General features: G+C 47.3%; 1 protein-coding gene across 36 annotated transcripts in view; it reads left to right on the top strand.

The window, feature by feature from the left end:
- KALRN (kalirin RhoGEF kinase) overlaps positions 1-21,266 on the top strand; it is a 637,850-nt gene that overhangs the window by 209,788 nt on the left and 406,796 nt on the right. For all 36 annotated transcript variants that reach the window (XR_011503193.1, XM_014866840.3, XM_044771457.2 and 33 more), the window contains exons 4-5: positions 4,770-4,962; positions 8,380-8,892. Coding sequence is in view for 35 of the 36 variants with exons in the window: in XM_014866840.3 (XP_014722326.1) it covers positions 4,770-4,962; positions 8,380-8,892 (706 nt within the window). In the remaining variant the exon portion in view is untranslated. The remainder of the gene's footprint in view (positions 1-4,769; positions 4,963-8,379; positions 8,893-21,266) is intronic.

Consider the following 21,266-nt stretch of genomic DNA (forward strand, 5'->3'; position numbering starts at 1 on the left):
GTGCTTTATGCATATTAACAAACTTAACCTTTAAAATAACCCTGTAATGTAGTTGCTATTATTCATATTTTATAGGGAAGGAACTAAGGCATAGAGGTTAAAAGCAACTTGCCTTAGATTCCTCAATAAGTAAGTGATGGAGCTGGGATAAGGAAGGGTGGTTCCAGATTCCGTTCCCTTGACTGCTACCTCTGTTTCCTCAGTGGTTGGAGTCTTAGCATACACCAGGCACTGTACTAGGCACTGGGAATCCAGCAGTGCAATGAATACAAAATCTCTGTCCTCACTGAGGTTACTTCCCAGGGAGGGGAGATGGACAGTAAGTAAATAAGTAAAATATATGATTCAGGTGGTACTAAGTGCTAAGGAGAAAAGTAAATCAGAGAGGGAAGGTGGGGAGTGCTGGGTGGCAGGTCAGCTTTACCCAGGGTGGCCCAAGGAAGACTTCTCTCAAGAGGCATTTTAGCAAAGACCCAAAGGAGATGGTTCTTTGCTTCTGCTTTCACCACTCCCTCTGGCTGACCCCAATTTACTCTCCCTCTGCACAGCTTCAGGGTAATCTCCAAATCACCTGTCATGGTCTTTTCCTGAATGACACCCGTCAGGGGTTCCTCATTGTCCTTAAGATAAATCCAGTGTGCCTGGCCATGGTACAAGACATGTCTTCCTCTCCCGCCTCTTCTCTGGAAGGCCTGCTTCTAACATTGTGATGCCCAGGGCAAGAGTACAAATGGAAACCCACATGCCCTATGTCTAAATATTGAGAATTAGTATAGCATGTGAACAAACTGTTAAATAGAGCATGTTCTACTCTTCCACCTTGACAAATACATCTTCGTAGTGATGTAGGAGGCCAACTTCAAGTTTAGACTTCTTGGACTCCTCTGAGTACAGGGAGGCCATCCCCTAACTCGTGGTCTGCCTCACTTCTCTGCCCATTGCCCAGCTCTGTCTTCCACTGTGGGGGCGCCTCACACGTGCATGTGGACACCCCAGCTCACATATCCATGTTCTAGCCACATCCTTGCAAATAGCAGCCCTTTGCCACCCCTCAAGCCTAGGGCTCTCATTACTGGTGGTGTTACTTGCCCTTGGGGTGTTGGACCTTGGAAAGAGGTACACATAGGCCCAAGAAGTAGGCTAAGGGCTCTTTGGGCAGAGACTTTTAGGGTTTCAGATACTAGGAGTTTGGTCTACAAGGGAGAGGTGCAGCGTGGACTCTATTTGGGCGAGTCTCCTTGGCCCCGGGGTTGTGGGGGGGTGGGGTGTGCAGAGGAGGGTCAGAGCCTGGACTAGGGCTCTCTAAGGCATTCAGAGCAGCCCTCATCATCACTCTTCCTCTTCCACGTGCCTAACCAAAGTGAGTTACTTGAACTTTCTCAATGTGCCATGCTCCTTTGCCTCTGTGATTTTGCATAGACTGCAGAGTGGAGGTCGTCCACTTGGACTCCTTGCCCTAATTTCCCCCATCTCCTGTGAGCTCCTTAATCTAATTCCCTCGCCACTAACCCTTAACTCCCCCCCCCCCACAATCACAAAAACACCGCACATGGTGACGATGTGGTGGGTGTAATGTGACAGTGACTTGAGTGTGGGTTTCACGGTCAGCGGGCTTGGTTTTGATTATCTACTTAGCCACTTACTAGTCATGTGACCTTTGGCAAGTTCTGTGCCTCATTTTCATCCTCTCTTACATGGAGATTACCATACCCAGTTTATAAGGTATTATGAGGATAAAGTGAACTATTGCGTGTCAAGTGCCCAGCCATGGTCCCTGGTGTAGAATAAATGCTGGTAGGAGGTTCTTTTCCCTTCCCTGGCTCTGCTCCTTCTATGAAACTGAACACACAAAGCATATTGGGAGGTCAGGCTATTTTCACAGAAAGATGCCAATTAGGTTCGCTCACAGCATTCAGCCCCTGGGCCTCTTTCGCCACCTCCTGAGTTAGGGAGAACTTCCTAAAGAATAGTAGTACCTGATTTCTACTTTTAGTTGTCAGAAATTATTAGTTAATAGTTAATAGAAATTATTAGTTTATAGTGTGTAACCTGCTACTGACTACTATATTTACATGCTAGGATGGTCAGACTCCAGGTCTTGGTAGCAACACTGACTATATGTTGTTAGAGATGGAGATTTCTCATGTTGGCATAATTATGGTAACAGGAATGGAGTTGAGGAGCAGGTACACAAGGAAGTCGGTTGTCTCTAAGGAAAAACAAGACCCACAGTTACCTTGCAGTGCCTGACATCAGTGGGCATGCAACAAATGTGAGTCAAGCTAACGAAACTAAGCTCAATGAGAAAAGCTGTTAAACCCCAATAGAAAGTAGCTCACAGAAGAAATACTTATGGGCCGATAAGCTAGAGCTAGTAACCAAAGAAATGCAAATTTAAATGTTTTGCAATATTTTTCCTAAAAAATGGGCAAAGAGTTTTAAAATTCAGTGAGCAGTGCTGATGAAGATACAGTAAGCGGGTGCTCTCATGCGTTGCTGGTGGACATAAAAGTTGATATGCCTTTCTGTAAAGCAATAATGAGAATGATTAAGTTAGGTATAGGTATAAGATGGACTACGTGTCATTAAATGTAACAGTTTCAAAGAAATCTGAGAAAAAATGAGAAAAAACTCTATGTTACAGTAAAAAGTAGAACACTGTACAGCATGAAAATTATGTACACCAAAAAGACTGGAAGGAAATAGGCCAGAGTATTATATATTCCTACCGTTAGCATCTTTTATATAGATCTTTGAATATTTTAACTTTTCTATAATTAACAGGTGTTTATTTTATAATGGAAAAGAGATTCCATAATTTAAGAAAAAGTCACATTGCTTTCAGACAATTATTTGTGGAAGACTCTGGCTACTTGTTGATTCAGTAAGTGTCAGAGAAGGAGGAGAGGCACTTCTTTTCCTGTGGGATGCAGGATTTGGGGAGAAACAAAAGACTCAGCCTTCCTCCCATGCTGAGTCTAGTCCTTTGTATCAACAAGAAGACATGGAAAGAATCTCTTCGCCTGGGGAGTTTCCCGTCTCTCTGGGAGGCCTAAGGAAGCTGCCTTCTGCCTGAGACAGTCACAGCAGCTGTGGTCTCTTCACTAGTCTCATCTTCACCAATGATGAGACATTCTCATCACTGGTTGAGATTTGAGAATGAAGCCTGAAAAGGGGTTTCATTTCCTTTCGTGGCCTAAATCCTCCAACGGTGGCCTTACCTCCAGTAGCTATAAGCAAGTGAATATGTGACGGTGCACATCTGTGGGTCATGCACCATGCACAGTGATATGTGACGGTGCACATCTCTGGGTCACGCACCATGCACAGTAGTTTAAGCAAGCACAATCTGGGGAATCGAAAATTAAGAGAAACACCCTCAGGAAATGCTACACCAGTATTTACGTAAAAATGTGAACTAACCAAAGTCTATTTTGAATTATAAAATAAATACATAGATTAAATAAACCAAGGAGGATGGAAGGAAAGACCCCTAATGACCAAAACATAGCCTTCCCCCCAAACTGAGATATTATAACTGTTCTGATCTTCTTTTTTATTTTCTTTTTGATTCTTAGGAATTATGAAGTCCAAGTGTTTAAATAAACTTCTCTTCTTAATAAGTTTATAGCAATGTCTTGATTCACTTAACATGATTAGTTTTGGGTTTGGAGATGGTCACTGTCATTTCATCTGGCCTCAATTTCAAGAGTAGCTTCCTCTCTCTTACCTTCCAGAAACGTGCCTTTTTACACGCTGACTCTTAGAATAGAAGCACATGAGACAGCTGGACTGCATCCCCCTTTCTGGTCAGCCCCACCCTTGGCCATCTAAGAGTAATCAGCATGACTCAGCAACCTGAGTTTTTTAAACTGACATGTTTTGAACTACAAGTAATACATCTTAAATACAGTGGTGGCAAATATATTATTAATACTTCGTGCACTATCTCTAATCAATTGATAGCATCAGGCTAGAGCCCCTTATTGGAAAAGATTCTTTGGCCCAGTTTGGGTTCAGTGGCAAAGTGTACTAGTGTCTGCCACTGATATGGGCACGGGAAGGTCAGCACTCACGCCTGACTTCCCATCTCGGATTAAGGGTACAGGATTCTGGTCTTTAGAGAGCTTGTATTCAAATGGGGAAAACATGATTCATCCCAGGAGCAAGACAGGGAGACAAGAATTTAAAAAATCAGGGGACTGGCCTGGCAGTGTAGTGGTTAAGTTCATGCCCTCCGATTTGGTGGCCTGGGGTTCACAGGTTCGGATCCCAGGCGCAGACCTATGCACCACTCACTATGCCATGCTGTGGTGGCGTCCCACATACAAAATAGAGGAAGATCACCACAGATGTTAGTCCAGCAACAATCTTCCTCAAGTAAAAAGAGGAGGATTGACAGCAGATGTTACCTCAAGGCCAATCTGTCTCACCAAAAAAAAAGAAAAAAAAACAATTAAAAGAAAATTGAGCACAATTGTGACTACCTAAACAGTGAACATCCCAGCAAGTGCAGTAGGCATAGGGAAGGCTGAGTTATCTGCTAGGTGCAGGAGGAGGCAGAACGCCCTTGGGCAGATGGGGTTAATCGAGAAAAGATCTCTGAGCAGCACACTTTGAGTGGATTGGAAGGCAGCCAGGAGAGTGGGTGTGAAGTGCGAAGGGTGGTCTAGATGAAAAGGAATGCAGGTTTTGGATGCTTTTTGAGTGTGCACTCCAAAGTGTCAGCTGCCCAGAGTGACCCTGCCTGACCTCTGGCCTCCCCACAGCGAGGACGTGTGCAAACGTGGCTTCACCGTCATCATCGACATGCGGGGCTCCAAGTGGGACCTCATCAAGCCCCTCCTCAAGACGCTGCAGGAAGCGTTTCCCGCCGAGATCCATGTGGCCCTCATCATCAAACCTGACAACTTCTGGCAGAAGCAGAAGACCAACTTTGGCAGCTCCAAATTCATCTTCGAGGTGAGCCAGACCTCTCTCTCAGGACCCCGTCTCCTTCCCCTTCTGCCATGCACACCTTTCTCCCTTCCCCGTCTCCATCTCCCCTGCCATATGCAACAGGTCAGGGGCTGGGATCTCAGGATTCCTTGGCGGCTGTGGCCTAACAGTTAGAGTCTGGGGAGGAGTACGAGGCTCCCGGGATTGTCCCAGGTGCACGGTGTCCTGAGGCAATCCTGGTTACTCCTGGCGAGCGTGTAGACTGGAGCAGTTGCTTCTGGGGGCAGCTTTGTAATTTGGGTCAAATGCTTTAAAAAGAGTTTGTACCCATAGATCTAGTAATTCTTCTTCTAGGAAAATATTTTTCATGTAAAAGCTAAACAAAACAAAAAGGTGAAGAGCTAATTATAATTACAAACAAAAAAATGTCTACAAGGATGTTCATCACAGGTTTTTGTGCAGTAATATACACACACGTATGTATACACATATTTACATATATATATATATATATATATACACATACTTACACACACATATATAGTTTGTATCCTAAATACCCATTAATTTTGGTGACATTAATACATAAATACTGTGAAGCCATTAAAAATCATGTTTAGAAAAATAGTATTGAAAAATGCTCATGATATGTTGTTTTTAAAAAGGCAGGTTATAAAACAGCATGGGCAATATTGTCTAAAATTTGTTTTTTAAGTGCGTATATGGAGAAGAAGACTGGGACACATGAAAATGTTAGCAGTGGCTTAGCTTATTAGAGGTGGCTGGATTATGGGTGATTTTTATTTTCTTCATATTTTTCTGTTTTCTTTTGAGAATTCTGTATTCCTTTTATACTCAGGGAAAAAGTGTTATTTTTTAACTAGATTTTTCCAGAGGGCGTATGTGTCCCCCTGAGAATTTTTAGTGACAACACATCAGATTGAATCGATGATTTAGGAAGCTTTGTTCCAGCCAGCTCCGAGCTGTTGGCCTTTCTGGGAATTCTGGTCCTCGTCTGCATGGGGACGAACCTTGTATACGTGTGTATGTTGGAAAGGCAGAGCTGCTCTTAGTCTTTTAGCAACGCATTCCAGACTTTTGTCCCCTAGGGGCCAGGAGCACCTGTTTGTGGAGGGGTGGCCCCATATAGGCTGCAATTTGAGCACAGCAACCTGACCACCTGGCTGACCAGGCAGTTCTTACTCTGTGAAAAAACACAAGAAATGTGACTTGGGATAAACACAGTTAACTCTCATGCTCTCCCAATACCCCAACTTAATACTAGGAATCCTATAGGAAACTTTTCGTGTTTTGGGTTTGTTTGTACAGAGGTGGTGACAAGCAGCCTATAAATTATAAGCTGGAGAGACTGAAGACAATCTTTCTAACAAGTGTTGAAACTTGCTTCAGCACGGCTGCCCAGCACTTCCCACCCCTCTGTACCCGCTTCACCCCAGGTTGAGCAGGCTTGTCTCTGCCTCCTAAACGAGTACAGGAGACGTAGCCAGGGGCCTCCCACTCAGAAGAATGTTTATCAAGTATACTTCACAAACAACAAATGAAATGCCCAGCGCAGACTGAGGCAATAAGTGATAGAGGAGAGTACAGGCTTGTTCAGTAGCAGATACTTAATGAATAATTGGTGAATGTAATCCTGGGAGGCTTCCTGGAGGTGGTAAACTTTAAGCCAAATTCAAAGGAGAAAGTGCTCTAAAACAGGACTTCTCAAAGTTTAATGCACAGAGTCCCCTGGGGGTCTTGTTAAATGCAGATTCTGACTCAGTAGGTCTAAGTAGGGCCTGAGATTCCACATTTCTGATAAGCTCCCAGGTGATGCCAATGCTGCTGGTTCGAGGGCCATATATATATATGTGTGTGTATATATATATTTTTTTCATTTTTTAATTTTTTTGGCTGAGGAAGATTTGCCCTAAACTAACATGTGTTGCCAATCTTCCTCTTTTTGTATGTGAACAGCTCCCACAGCATGGCCACTGATGAGTGGTGTAGGTCCACCTTCGGGAACCAAACCCAGGCTGCTGAAGCAGAGCACACTGAACTTAACCACTAGGCCACTGGGGCTGGTCTAGGGCCATGTTCTGAGTAGCAAGGATCTAGATTAGCAGAGGTTCATGTTGCTGGCTGCACATTAGGAGTTTTTAAAACTACCCATGCCCAAGCTCCCATGCAGACCAACTAAATCAACACTTCTAGGGGTGGGGGTTTGAGCATCAGGGTTTTTGTAAACTCCCCAGGGGTTTATAATGAGCAGTCAAGTTTGAGAACCCCTGTTCCAGACACAGGCAGCTCCTTCCTGTGTCTTAGGAAAGGAGATGGAGGGGAAAAAGGGGATGAGGTGGAGATGCTCAGAGAGTGCAAGACAGAGAGAGACAAACTGCTTTTAAGGGTTCTGGTAATGATGCAGCCCTCAGAGCATCACGATGAGCACTAACAGGGGATGAGTCTGCGCTCTGGGCCAGGCGCCCTAGGTGCTTTCTGCGTGCTGACGCATTTAATTCCAGCACAGCCCTAGGAGGAAAGCGTTATTATCTCCATCATACAGAGGAGAGGGCCGAGGCACTGAGAACTGAAATAGCTTGCCCCAGTTCACACAATTAGTAAGTGTAAGGCTGGACCCTAGATCCAGATATTTCTTTGATAGCCTCTTCTTCTGCAGGAGAGAGAAGTCGGAAATCTTAAGGGAGGGAGAGATGTTTCTTGACAAGTTGGGGTTGTTGCCTGTGCCGTCATTTGTTGCTTTGTGTCCTGGAGACAAACATTCTATATTCTGCTCACCAAGAGCTTGCAGGGGGCTCACAGAGAAAGCTGAGGGCCCAGACTTCCTGTCCCCCAGCCCTGGTGCATTCACTGTATCAGAGAAGGGTGTCTGCTAACAGAGAGTCTTGTGGTCCAAGACCCACCCGACCTGAGGCAGGAAGGTCGATTCTGCCCTCCTTGCAGCCCAAGGATTGACCCACACTGCTTAGTCCAACCGCAATGATACCCTGGGTTGTGGGTCTGGGTGTTAAAGCTACAGAGAACTGGACCCCCAGGCACAGGGTCTGTGCTTCCAGCTTCTCCCGCTTCTAGCATGTGAAGCCCTGTTGAGGTGGCATTGGGGGTGGGTAGGAGGAAGATGAGGACAGTGGGGACATAAAGGCAGTCTTTCCTTGAATGGCAAATGTTGGGCAGGTGGAGAGCTTTTTGAACCAGTCAGCGAGTCTGTGAAACTGCTGACCCTGGCTGATTTGTGGCTCCTGACCAGTGGGCCACATGCTCTCCACTTGCCCTCTCTCCTAGGCAGGCTGTGGTCATTATTATGTGTACTTATCTTGGCCGTTCGCCTTGACTTACTTTCTTCTGCCTTCTGCTGCCCTGAGGTCTTCCCCCCACGGGCCCCGATGATCACTGAGTCTCCCTCTCTGTGTCTGCCCCTCCTAGACGAGCATGGTGTCCGTGGAGGGCCTCACGAAGCTGGTGGACCCCTCCCAGCTGACGGAGGAGTTTGACGGCTCCCTGGACTACAACCACGAGGAGTGGATCGAGCTGCGGCTCTCCCTGGAGGAGTTCTTCAACAGCGCCGTGCACCTGCTCTCACGCCTCGAGGACCTGCAGGAGATGCTGGCCCGGAAGGAGTTCCCCGTGGATGTGGAGGGCTCTCGACGGCTCATCGATGAGCACACGCAGCTCAAGAAGAAGGTGCTGAAGGCCCCTGTGGAGGAGCTGGACCGGGAGGGGCAGCGGCTACTGCAATGCATCCGCTGCAGCGATGGCTTCTCAGGGCGCAACTGTATCCCCGGCAGCGCCGACTTCCAGAGCCTGGTGCCCAAGATCACCAGCCTCCTGGACAAGCTGCACTCCACCCGGCAGCACCTGCACCAGATGTGGCACGTGCGCAAGCTCAAGCTGGACCAGTGCTTCCAGCTGCGGCTCTTTGAGCAGGATGCTGAGAAGGTAGGAGGGGAGCCAGCCAAACTCAAGTGGGGCTGGAGTCGGGGGCATAACTTTTTAGGGAAACTGATGGAGGCTGCTAGTCCAACTTTGTGATTAATGATAATAGTTTTGTGGAAAGCTTTAAAAAAGCGGTGCCTACTGGTTTTAGCTGGTATACATTTAATTTCAATCCTATATTTGCCCGTTGATCACTGACTTTTTAAAGCTCCCCTTATATAGTGTTTATGATGTCCTGGGTACTGTTCTAAATGCCAGCCCTGGTGGTCTAGAGTTAAGATTTGGTGCTCTTATCGCCACAGCCTGGGTTTGTTTCCCATGAGAGAACCACACTACCCATCTGTCGGTTGTCACACTGTGATGGCTGCTGTTGCTGTGATGCTGAAAGATATGCTACCAGTATTTCAGATATCAGCAGGGTCACCCATGGTGGACAGGTTACAGCGGATCTTCCAGACTAGATAGACTAGGAAGAAGGACCTGACCACTCACTTCTGAAAAAATTGGCCGTGAAAACCCTGTGATAGCAGTGCAGCATTGTCTGATAGAGCACCGGAAGGTGAGCGGATGGCCCAAAAAGAGCGGGCAGGGTTGGGCTCCGCTGTACACAGGGGCCCTAAGAGTCAGAATGGAGGGCACCAACAACAAGCTGTTGTAAGCACCTTGTGTAAGTTAACTCATTTTAATCCTCTCCATCTTAATACATGTGTTATCATTATCCCATTTTACATATGAAGAAACTGAGAGGCCAAATAACTTGGCCCCACCGGAAGTGTAGTATGGCTCCAGAGCCCCCACTGACACACTGTTGCACACTGCGCCTCTCAGGGCACGCACTGAGTGTTCAAGCTGGCTAAGCAACAACAATAACAGTACTGTTACCAGCCTCGATGACTTGACTTAGTGGTGATCGTCCCGCAGTGTACTTCCCTGTTGACACAGCACTTTCACATGCAGAGTCTTATTTAATCTGCGCAGCCCTTTGATCCTTTGAGGTGGGGGTGGTGTCTGTTGACACAGGGAAATGGGGGCTCTTTGATCTCGGGGCTACAATGGCAGGCTTGACATATGAATCCAGCTTGCTTCCATTTGAAGTCCAGGGCTCTTCCTGCCACACCACTTCTCTCTGGAAGTTTTTCCTCAGCTGCTGAGCACTTTCTCAAGGAAGACCTCATTTTTCTACCAGGGAATTTTCAAAGCTTTCCCCTTATCGAGAGAGAGATAGAAAACGCGAAAAAGAAAGATGTCATATAGTGCCTCTTTGCTGAGGACACAAAAGTATCTTTCTAGATTCTCTTCAAGCTAAAGAAGAGAGTTAAATATTACATGCACTTTAAGAAGAGAGTTAAATATTATATGCACTTTAAGAAGAGCAAAATGGGCTCTCCTCCTGTCAGTTTTCTGGGAATAACATATATTTAAATACACAATACTACACTTAGGAATACTGTGAGATCTCTCAGTAACCTGTGCATTTTACAGACGGCATCTGATATAAGTTTTGTGTCCTTCAAGAGCTCATATTGAAAATGTTTGTAGGTATTTTTCAGTGATGAAATCAGGATATAAACTCTATATACTTATCATCCCAACTTATGTGAGAGTGTCAACAGAGGTATAACTGGAAGAAAATTCACCACAGTGTTAATAGTTTTGATTTCTAGGGCCCAGGCTTATGATTGATTTTAATTTCTCTGTATAAATTTTCTGTGCTTTCCAATCTTTTGTAACTTATAATCAGATGAAAATCAATATGTGTAATTTTTAAAGAATGCGTAGCCCCTTTCTACAACAGAACTTTTGAACATCTTTAAGCCAGTTTTTGGAAGACATGTGAAGGAGTTTCTTGCCCTACCTTAGGAGTTGTGTGGTTTCCGTGGCCTTCCTGAGGGCTCCTTGCCCAGTGGTCTGGCAGCCTGGGTCTGACTCTGGCCTCGCCTGCTCCGGGAGAGGCCACTAGGACTGCAGAATCTCTGTCGCGGCTCAGCAAGTGATGGGAGACAGCAGGTCAGAAGCCAGCTGCTCTGCGAAGCAGAGGCAGGTGCTTTGGCTGGTGTGACCAGTCTTGGAAAGGTCTGGAAGGTCTCCTTTTTGCTTGCAGTCTCTTCTGCTGTGGGTCAGGGAATCTGCTTTGCAGCCTGGCCTGGGTGCCTGTTTCAGTGAGCCAGGGACAGAAGGGGAGGCAGGGGGCTTAGGTCTGTGTCTGGATGTGTTTTAGAGTTTGAGGCACTTCACCGGATCCCTGAAGCTCAAGGATGTGAGAAGCTTGCAAAGGGCACAGATAGTGCCTGTCTCAAAAACCAAACCAAACAACATACCTTAGCCTCAGAAGTCCACAGGTAGGAAGGCTGACCTTCTGCAATCAGCCAAGGGCCAGTCAACCAAGCAGCCATTGCTGCCACACATGCCTGCTCTCAGTTCATGCTCTCAGAATCGTCTGGTGTATTATTCCTATTTTACAGCTGAAGAAATGGAACCTCAGAGAGGTGAAGTGGCTTGCCCGCAATCACAACTGCCGGCGAGACAGAGCCAGTACGTTGTCTGACTTCACAGCCCATCCAAGCTCTTACCCAATATCCCTCCTGTTCCTCTGCCCCTGGGACCTGCCTCATGCCACTACTGGACACTGCCTGTTGGCCTCCGAGCCCCCTGGACTAGGCCTTGATGACTCTGGAAAAATCTCACATCCCACATTATGCTCACTCGGCAGCAGGGGCTCTGAATCTTTCTGTGCTATGGACCACTGTGGTCTGGTGAAGCTCTGGACCCCTTCTCAGAATAATATTTGTAAATGTACAAAATAACGTATACAGGCTTGGAAAACAACTATTGAAATACAGTTACTAAATTTTTAAAAATAACAGTAACACATGTACTTCTGTAGGAACATATTTAACAATAAGATCTACTTGAAGTCTGGTAACTATCATAATTTTGAGATAATGATGAGCATAAATGATATTTCAGGGCCATAACTCTGGTGTGATATGAAAATGTTTGCGTTTCTATTGATGTCAGAGGTACAAGTATTGCTAAGATTCATGTCGTTTGCTGCCTGCATTCATAATTGATGAGAATGCTATATTTTAGTTAGAGGTCAGTGAAAATCATGTTATTTTCTCTATCCAAGCACAAGATCCCAAACACAAGATTCTGTGTATGGACTGTAAGTTTAAGATCCATGTTCCATTGTGTGCTCATATCTCAGAAAGAAGTGTGTGTGCACATGTGTGTGCGTGTTTGTGTAGAGGGGGAGGGGAGAGAAAATCGAAAACAAAACAGAGGGAGTGAAAGGAAGAGGGCAGCCCAGAAATATTTTGCTATTGAGTCAGCGGTGAAAATGCTGCTCAGGCTTGACCCAGCTGCCACAGAAAATGTGCAGGGAACAGGGGAGAAAAACAATCCTTTTAAGTTGCTTCAAGATTAATTTGAAATATCTGTGCAGAGCTGAGCGCCTCAGCCCTTGACTTATTTGGTATTTTTTAAAGGGGGTGAGGAGGGTGGCGGTTTGGGGTAAGGGTTGTGTGCGCGGATCCACATCTAAACAAGGGCGTGAGGAAATAGTTAGTGTGTGAGCCGTGTCTAGTCTCCTTTCTGGTGGCAGGCTTGTCAGGGGCCTCTGATTCCAGATCTGGGAAGCTCTTGGCCATTGAGGAGTCTGGTGGTCACCCAGCTTCTATTTTTGTAAAGGGGTGGGCGCAGCGTCTCCCCTCTGGCCCTGTGAGGTGACAGCTTGTTCCCCAGGGCTTGACTAATGGGTGATCTTCTCATTTACCAGCTGGCCTTGGGGAGCGAGGCCACTTCTCACCACCTTCCCCTGACCTCTGTGATGACCCCTGCATTGCTCATCTTGGGGGTGGTGGGGAGTGAGCCATTCTCTCTCCCAATTAAACATTTAGGGAGGAGGGACTCTGTTTCCACAGATAATTCATAAAGCAGGCCACTCATTCGTTTAATAAACTTCTGTTGAGCAGCTGTCATGAGCCCAAAACACGGCACTTGGATAAAGATGAGTAGACCAGAATTTCTGTCCTGGAGCAGCAAGCTGTCATAAACTCGTATTTCTCCTTATTTATGTCTGCTGCGTGTACCCCTCTGTCCTAGGCACAGCCTCTGTGATTGGGGAGTTTTCAGAGAAGAGGGAATATTGCAGCTAAGGAATGACAGGAAAGCCTTAATGAGCAATTTGTGGGAGGACTGGGTAATTCAGAGGTGATTCGAGTAACGCACAACTCATCTTGTTGCAATATGAACACTGCTACCTCGGCCCTGTGCCCTCTCGTCTGTAACTAATGGGCCTGTCTTCCATTGTGTTCACAGAACACAGGCCGGGGCACCCCTCATTAGCCAGGTGCAGATTATGGCTCTCTTTGCAGCCCTGCTTCACAGCAGGCTGCCCCCCACCCCCTCCAGCTGCGGTGGACCCTGTGTGATAAAGGTGTCTGCCCTGCAATCGCATCCCATTACCAGAGAAAAGGGAGGCCTCTTCCCCATTAGGGAGCAGTTTGTGGGATTAAGGGTCATTAAGTAGGCTCGTTGGAGATGTCCCCTTGGAAAAGGGAAGGGTGGGTGCCGGTCAGTGGAGGATGCATCTTAAAATGGCAGAACTGGACGAGACCTTGAGATAAAAAAGTCTACCTCCCGCCCACTGTAGGAAACCCAGCTGTGTCATCTTGATGACAGCCATTGTGACCTCACGATGCCCATCTACGTGCTAATGCCAATGATAAGCATCAGACAATATTGAAGCTGCTGCACCGTCCATCTTCTGATCTAGGAAGACCTGCAATCTTCCAATCTTTGTAGGGAAGGAGAAGTGCTTGGAAGGACTCCAGTGCATAACTAGACTTAACTGATGGAGAAACCTTTGTCTACTTCGCTTCTGAATAAAGAAGGCTAGACTGATGTCTAGCCAGGAGGCCATACTCTAGTCTTGGCCAAAACCCTTCTGGAAAGGAGGAGCATATTCCCACTTCCTGTGTGAAAATCTCCAAAAGAGTGGACAGAGCTACCCAGTGGCGCTTCCAGTATTGGAATTGTGCTTATTATTGGTTTATGCACCACGTTGTGTTTGTTTCAGTGTAAACCTGTGCTTGGGACACGTCCAAGACAAGATCTTTATCACCGTGCTTGGGAGGGTTTGCGGGCACCCACCTCCTCCATGACCAAGGCATCTTCCCGGATGAGAACCGCTCGTTTGCTTAGAGGAGACTGGCCTCAATGGCTGCCCGAGCCTGCCCTCCCAACGCTGCCTGTGGGAAAGCTCCCTCTGGAGAACCTAATTTTAAATGCCTTCCTGCGTATTCATTCTTGCATGGTGCAATTCGAGCACACTTATTGGTGTTCTATCCATGCTGAAATAGAGCTGAGTGGGGGTTCACATTGGTCCCGGGGTGCCACTTACCAGCTGGGAGACTTTAGGCACATCTTTAACTTCTGACCCCCAATTACGTTCCCAAGAAACAAGGATGAATATTTGGGCTAGCTCAGTGCCTTTCCACTTTTCTTCTGCTTCCACATTGCAACTTCCTCATATACAATACTCTCTCTTTGTGACAGTGTCTTTCGATGGGAGAAGTGGGATGGCAGGGCATGTGTGTGGTCATGGTAGTGGTGGTGGTGATAGAGAATAGGCTTGTAAAGCCACGCATCAGCATCTCCAGAGTAGTTTGGTAAAGACCCCCACCCATCCCAGCTCAAATGTGCCTGCCATTCCTCCTTTGAGACTTGCCACACTAAATGATATCTAAGCCCCTTTATAGCTTAAGAATTCTATAATAATTTTTGCCTTTTTGCTATTCATTCTCCCCTATATGTCTGCAGGAGGCTTTTCTCTCTTCAGGGTTGTTTCCTTGGTGCTGATGGACAATAAGAAACTTTTCTCGGCAATTAGAACCATAATCTGTTGAGTCTTTTCCTGCTTGGGGAAAAAAAAAGAAAAGCCCAAGATGCCACCCAGGGTTGTTATAAGAATCAAATGGGATGAGGTATGTGGAGGTGTCTGGCGCCTGGGCCAGCATAGCTGCTCCCTAGACATCGACTTCCCTTCTGGCTCCCTGCACCACTTCGGTCATGCTCTACTCTTTAGTCATCCAGCACCTTCTGAGACCATGCAGAAGGTCATTAATGCTGTCTTCTAAATGAACTTGCTCCAAAAAATTTTTAGTGATCCCTAATGGAGCGAAATCAAGAATTGATTTCTGAGAGAAGTTGGTAATCATGATGTAGCTTCATGGGGGTCCCTAAAGATCACTAAATGGTGTGGTGCCCCTGAGTGAGGCACAAGAGAGGAGCACCCAGGTCAAATTGGGGTCATGTCCAATGGCTCAGGGTTGGGGCAGCCGTCATGGGGAAAGGTCTCTGAAAAAACAACGTCTGTCCTTGAAGTAGCCACAGAGGAAAGCAATGCTCCCAGAGGGATGTGATCGCCCCTCCCCCTGCTCCTTCTACATCTGAGACACTTGTCACCTTCAGCTTTGTGTTATAGCTAAGAGCGTTATTTGTCTTATTCTCCTGCAAACTTGGGCCAGAAACACTTCCTATAGTCCACCAAAGAAATGCGTCTATGCATTTTGATATTCTTGGAGGTTTGTGCAAACAAAATAATGTTACTTTCATGTTAATAACCGTGAGAAAATATTCACGGGGCCCACTGGGTGAAGGGCATGGCAGGAGGCAGCACGGACTGTGCTGAGGGTTGCTTGCTTATTGTGTTTTGCTGTTTGTATGTCCTGTTAACCACATTAGCAATTCAGGACATCCCCCGGATGCCCCGTCACTGGGCAAAGTATCCACTGCTGTTTCCTGCCCTCTCCCTCCAAGGTATAAACAGTTCCAATCACTCCCCAGGGCCCAAAGCAGGACCCAAAGTCTCCTCCTGCCTGGGGTGACAAGAACCAGTGGGGCCGGTTGTGGAGAAATTGCGCTGCCTCTCCTTCCTTCCAGACACTGGCCCGCTGCCTCTTCTCTTCGCCATACCTTCACCCCCAACACCTCTCGAGCCAGCAGTGAGCACAACTCCACAGTCATTTGTCAAACTGAAGTGCCATTGTAGTAATTATAATACATCATATTTTTTGAATGTCAGTTTTTAAAGTGTTCTCACACCCCTGTCCTTAGAGAGTTTCTGGTCCAGCCCTTCCTTTTGTATAGAAAACTTTGACCCAGAGCAGAGACCCACCCGAAGTCATCCAGTCCGTGGTTCATCATTTGGTCTCCCGTCTACTTTGTGTGGCAGGCCAGGAGGGCATGAGTATGAGCATCATTTTACAGATGGGAAAGCTGAGACTTGGTGAGGTTGGAGGTGTGCCTGGAATAGAGCCAGGTAGGCAGGAAGGGAAGGGAAGCCCTCTGCTCTGAGGCCGGTGCTCCTCCTCTTTCCCCAACACATACACACACAACCTTGTCCTGCAGGAGAAGGGGCGCCCCTGTCAGCAACCTAGGAAATGACTAGAAGGGCTGGGGAGGAAAGGAGAGTAGGGGTCACTTGACCCTGTCCTCACCACTACTGTGGTAAAAGGGCAACCACCAGACAGGCCTCCAGGGGGCATGCCGACAAGTCTCTATGATTCAATGGCCTGAGCCCTTCGAGTTGGGAGGGAGGCTTCAAAAAGCTGCGACCTTCGGGGCAGCCAGAAGGGCAAGGTCTTTACTGGGCAGTTTGTAATTTCCTGCTTTTTTTGGAAAATGGCTCCCGTGCCCGCCTGTCCCTGCCCTCCTCCTCCTCCTGGGGCCTAAACCACCGCCCTCTCCACCCCCTGTTGACTGGGCTCAGGGCGAGGAAGTGTGTCTGTATCCCGCCCCAACACAGGACACAGCGTCCTGTATTATTTCCAGCCTGCTGGTCCTGGGAATCTCTACTTACTTTTTCTCATTTCCTCCCCTTGAACATTAGAAACATTAGATTCCAAAAATAATCCAAGTCATAGTGTTCTGCAGGCTGCATGTGTGTTTTCTCCCAAAGCTGTTTTTCTCCTCCTTACATCCTTCCTCCCTCTCCTTTCTTTCCTCTCCTGCATTTTCAGCCCCACTGTGTGCTAAGGTCACCAGGCCTGCACGAGGAGTGTGGGTGTGGAGAGCAGAGTGGAGGAAGGACTGGAAAGAACGCTGGGCAGGGGAGGCTTGGCTCCCTCCCCAGTCTCTCATGAGGGCTGGAAGGGGCTGAGACCTGAACTGTCATATGCAAATAGCCTGCATATATGGCGCCTACTTGTAGGTGGACCCCGTAGAACTGTGGACCCCATAATGACCTCTTGGAACTGAGAACGTGGACGCTGTTTTAACAACATTTTCCAGAATCCAGGTTGTCACACTGATTCTGTCTGAAGCAATTTAGGTGAGCTAGGAAAACAAGAAGGTCCTGATCAGAAAGAGAAGTTGTGTGAGGCACAGGCAAGTAACTGAGAAAGATTCATTGATTCATTCATTCGTCAACAGATGTTGAGTGTCTACTATGTGTCAGGTCCTCTGCTAGGTGCTGAGGACCGAGTCTTCCCACCCCAGGCACTGGATGGGGGAATAGTGTAAGGAAGTGAAGGGAAAATTAGGTTCAGCATTGATGTGAGTCTCCATACCTTGTAAGAAAATTATGGCTTAGAAATAGAAACCACTCTAGAGGTTAGAACCTGGTTAGATATCAAGGTCTCTGTTGCTTACTGGGCAGAGGTCAGGGTTGGGGGGCTCTAGTGTGTTTGGGGAGTGAGTGGTGAGATGGTCCAAGACAAAAGAAAACATGTCCACTCTGCCGCAGTAGGAGAAGTGGAGGAGATGTCTTAAGTGCCCTTTTTGAACGAAAGACATTCAGGTATAATTTACAAAGTGAAAAAACAAACTGAGTCTCTGGGGTAGGGAGCTTCTTCACAATTCCCTTCCAGGCATTTTACTTTGAAGAACCCACTTTCCTTCCTCCTCTTCACCTTCTCTCCTACCCCCTGCACCCCTCCAACTGCCTTTCCCATTTGTGACCTTTCTTCTCCTTGCCCTGAACCTCCTCCAGCCTGTACTTACCCCCCCCTTTTGGTGCACCCATTCTCTCTGAACTTGTAGCTTCACTTCTCTTTTGTGGTCCTGCTTCCTTCCTTGGGTGGAGCTAAGGAAGAGCTCCATGAGTGGTTCAGGCCTCTCATGGAGGGCAGAGAGATCACAGGCCAGAAGACCTAGCCAAGACTTCTAGAAAGATCTCTGGCTTTGCAATCTCAGAGACCTGGGTTGGAATCCCAGCTTAGCTACTCGCTAGCTGTGGCCAATTCAACCCTCTCTGAGCAGTTTCTTTATCTGTAAAATATAGATTTTAATACATGCCTCAGGATTGCTGTATGGATTAAAGAAAATGTATATAAAGCATTTAGTATGCCCGGAGCCCAGTAGGTGTTCAACAGGTTTGTAGAGACAGACTTGAGCTGAGCCATGTAGATAGAAGGATCAGGAGTAGAAGAGAGGCTTAGGGAGTCTTTCTGAGGTCTTGGGAGAGAGGGCTGGGAGTAGACCCACATCTACAGCAAGGATCCTGGAGTAGACAGTAGGCAGCATGTGACAGCATAGCGTGGAAGCAAGGTAGGGACCTGGTGCCTGGAGAAACCAGGAAGAGATCTTGGCAAGAAACCTGTCAATGAGGATTAGATACAAGATCTGCTGCTAATAGGAGGAAAGGGAAGTGGAAGCACGTGATTGGGTTGGCAAGATCTTAGCACACTGTTGCTGAAGATAAGCTAATTAAATAAGTGCCAGATATTGTGCTGGGGACAGGCAATTGGAAGATGGAGAGAGTCAGGCCTTAGCACATTGGAGCAGGGGGCACCAGCAGATAGCTGCTGCATAGCGAAAGTTCACCGAGGTACCTGTCACTGCTATGGGAACAAGATAGATGGGGAAACATTCTGCCCAAGTTGGTGTGTAGGAAAAAGGGAAGAGCTTGAGCAAAGGTGTGGTAGCCTCAAAGGCCAGGGTGGGGTTCTGGGAACACCCACTGTCCAGTGTGGCAGGAGCTCAGGCTCCGTGGCAAGGAGTGCAGGAGGGTGATGTCTGTGCCATGTCAATTACCAGGAGCTACAACACGGGGTCAGAAATCTAGTCACACCACTCCCTGAGTAACCAGCAGACGCAAGGAAACCTGGGTGCGGATGAATGGTTCAGGCCCTGCCAGGAGCATCTTAGAATGCTAGAATCTTTGAATCAGAAGGTCCTGTTCCTCACCCAGGGCAGAACTCCCTTCCAGCCTTCCTGACTGACATGCATTCTTCTAGCCTCTGCTGAGCATTTCTGGGGTGGAGTCACAGCTTTGTGAGGCAGCCTGTTTCATGGCTACACAGGCTGTAGAAAGTCCTACTTTGTTAGAAAGTCTTCCTTCCACCAGGCCAGAATCTGCCTTCCTGGAGCTTCCACCCTGTGCTCCCAGCTCTGCCCTAGGGGCCCCCAGAACTAGTCTCTTCCTTCTCCCATAGGACACCCCTCCTGTGACTTGAAGATGGTCCTCATGGACTTCCCAGTCTCTTCTGCTCCACATGAACTCCCATCATTCTACTGGCCTATTTTCATTTGATGTAGGCTCTGAACTCTTCAATGTGGCATTCCTGGGACCATTTTTTCAAATATGAGAGGGGATGGGTTTGCAGGGTCTGCAGCTCTTGATCCCACTTCCACAAGTGAGAAAAAGATTTTGTGTGCATGGGTGTACTTGCTTCTTAAAGCTCAAGTTAGTCAGTCTGAAACTCCAAGGCATGCCCACTCAGAGAACTGTGTTCTCTCATTCAAATAGAAAGAGGCACTTCTTCTAGGTGAACACAAGAGGATGTCTTCTCACATGTACACATAGAGAGACTTTTCCAGTATGAAAGCGTTGAGTTGACAGGTTTTGATGCCCCGAGTTAGGTGCGCCCCGGTCAGTAGTATTCACTCTTCCTCAGGGAAAAGCCCCTCTCCGGGGTATTGACTATTCCAGCCCCATCCCTGTGCCCCATGGCTCTCCCTGATATCATTCCCAAGCAGGGCGAAAGCTTTGTGGTCTTGTCTTGGTGAGAGTCAGACAATTCATAGTGAAACACACAAAGGAACATTAATTACATTAAGTACCTCTACTGGAGTCTCAGAAGGGTTCTTCCCCCGTGTTCTCCATTCTATGTCCACCAAGCAACACCACTCTCTTGCTCCTTGCCTCATTTCTGGTCCCTCCATAGTGAGCCTTTTCTAGGACAAGAAGGACCCCGCTGTGGGGACCATTGCTGCTGTGGTGAGAGAAGACATGCCCTTTCTTGGTATAGAGAAAAAGGGATATTTAGTTTCCTCCATGCAGATCAGGTGGACTGACTGGTCCCACCTCAGAGTGGCACTTGTCCTGCCCTAGGAGATTTCCCTGGGGAGCTGACGCTTGTCATGTGGTATCAAGAGGAGGTGCAAAGCAGAGGGCCTAGCATGGAGAGTGAGACTGGACTTGGGCATTCAGCCCCCACCACCAGGACGTCCTCTTCTGTGCTTTGCACAGTCCCGCCTTCTCACACGTCTGTTCATACCAACCGCCCTCCCATTCCACCTATTGAAATCCTACCCTAGCTGAAGGTCCAGCTCAAATGCTCTCAAATGCTACTTTCCCCACTCCTCCCTATTGGAGGTGGTCTTTCTCTCCTCTGGGCATCTTCCTATAGTCCTTATCCATCCCGCTCAAATTGACCCTATTCCAACCCATCTTGTATTATAGCTTTATGTTCAAAGACCTCATTCCCCCAGTTATATTGCACATTCCTGGAGGTCAGGGCCAATGTCTTAGATAACTCTGTGTTCCCCAGAGGCACACAGTCAGAGCCAAATAAAAAGTAGACTGTGGCACAGTCTGTACTTACTGGGCTGCCTGATGGAACAAAACTTTTGTGAGCACTCTGAGCTGACACAAGAGCACCACCTACTGCTGAGTGGTTTCAAGGGACACTGCGTTAATGCTCTCAGTTAAAAACTGGGGTTTTAGCAAGTTTCTTCTTGCAAGGGAGAGATGAGGAGGCAGGGAGACCAGTTCCTTTTGTACTAATCCAAGTGTGAGCAGATGGGGTGTGGAAAGTGTGAGCAGTGGGAGTGGAAAAGAGAGAGAGGCAAACCCTGGAGCCACTCTAAAGGAAAGAAAATGGGACCAAGGAACCGACTGCATGTCAGGGAGGAAGGAGAGCCAAGGTAACTACAAGGCCTTCATGTTAGGGTGATGACGGGAGGGCAAGAGTGGAAAGAAATCCCAAAAACATTTTGGAGGAAGGATGGATGACTAAATTAAATTCAAATGTTAATTTCTTTTAACACACAGAAAAGTGAGAGAAGTAGTGATGAAGATTACTGAAAAGATTACTATAAGTTATCTGGTTATTGCATTTCTGCCCTACTCTTGGGGACAATGGCACTAT

Source organism: Equus asinus, chromosome 5, assembly GCF_041296235.1.
Source record: "Equus asinus isolate D_3611 breed Donkey chromosome 5, EquAss-T2T_v2, whole genome shotgun sequence".
Taxonomy (NCBI): Eukaryota; Metazoa; Chordata; class Mammalia; order Perissodactyla; family Equidae; genus Equus; species Equus asinus.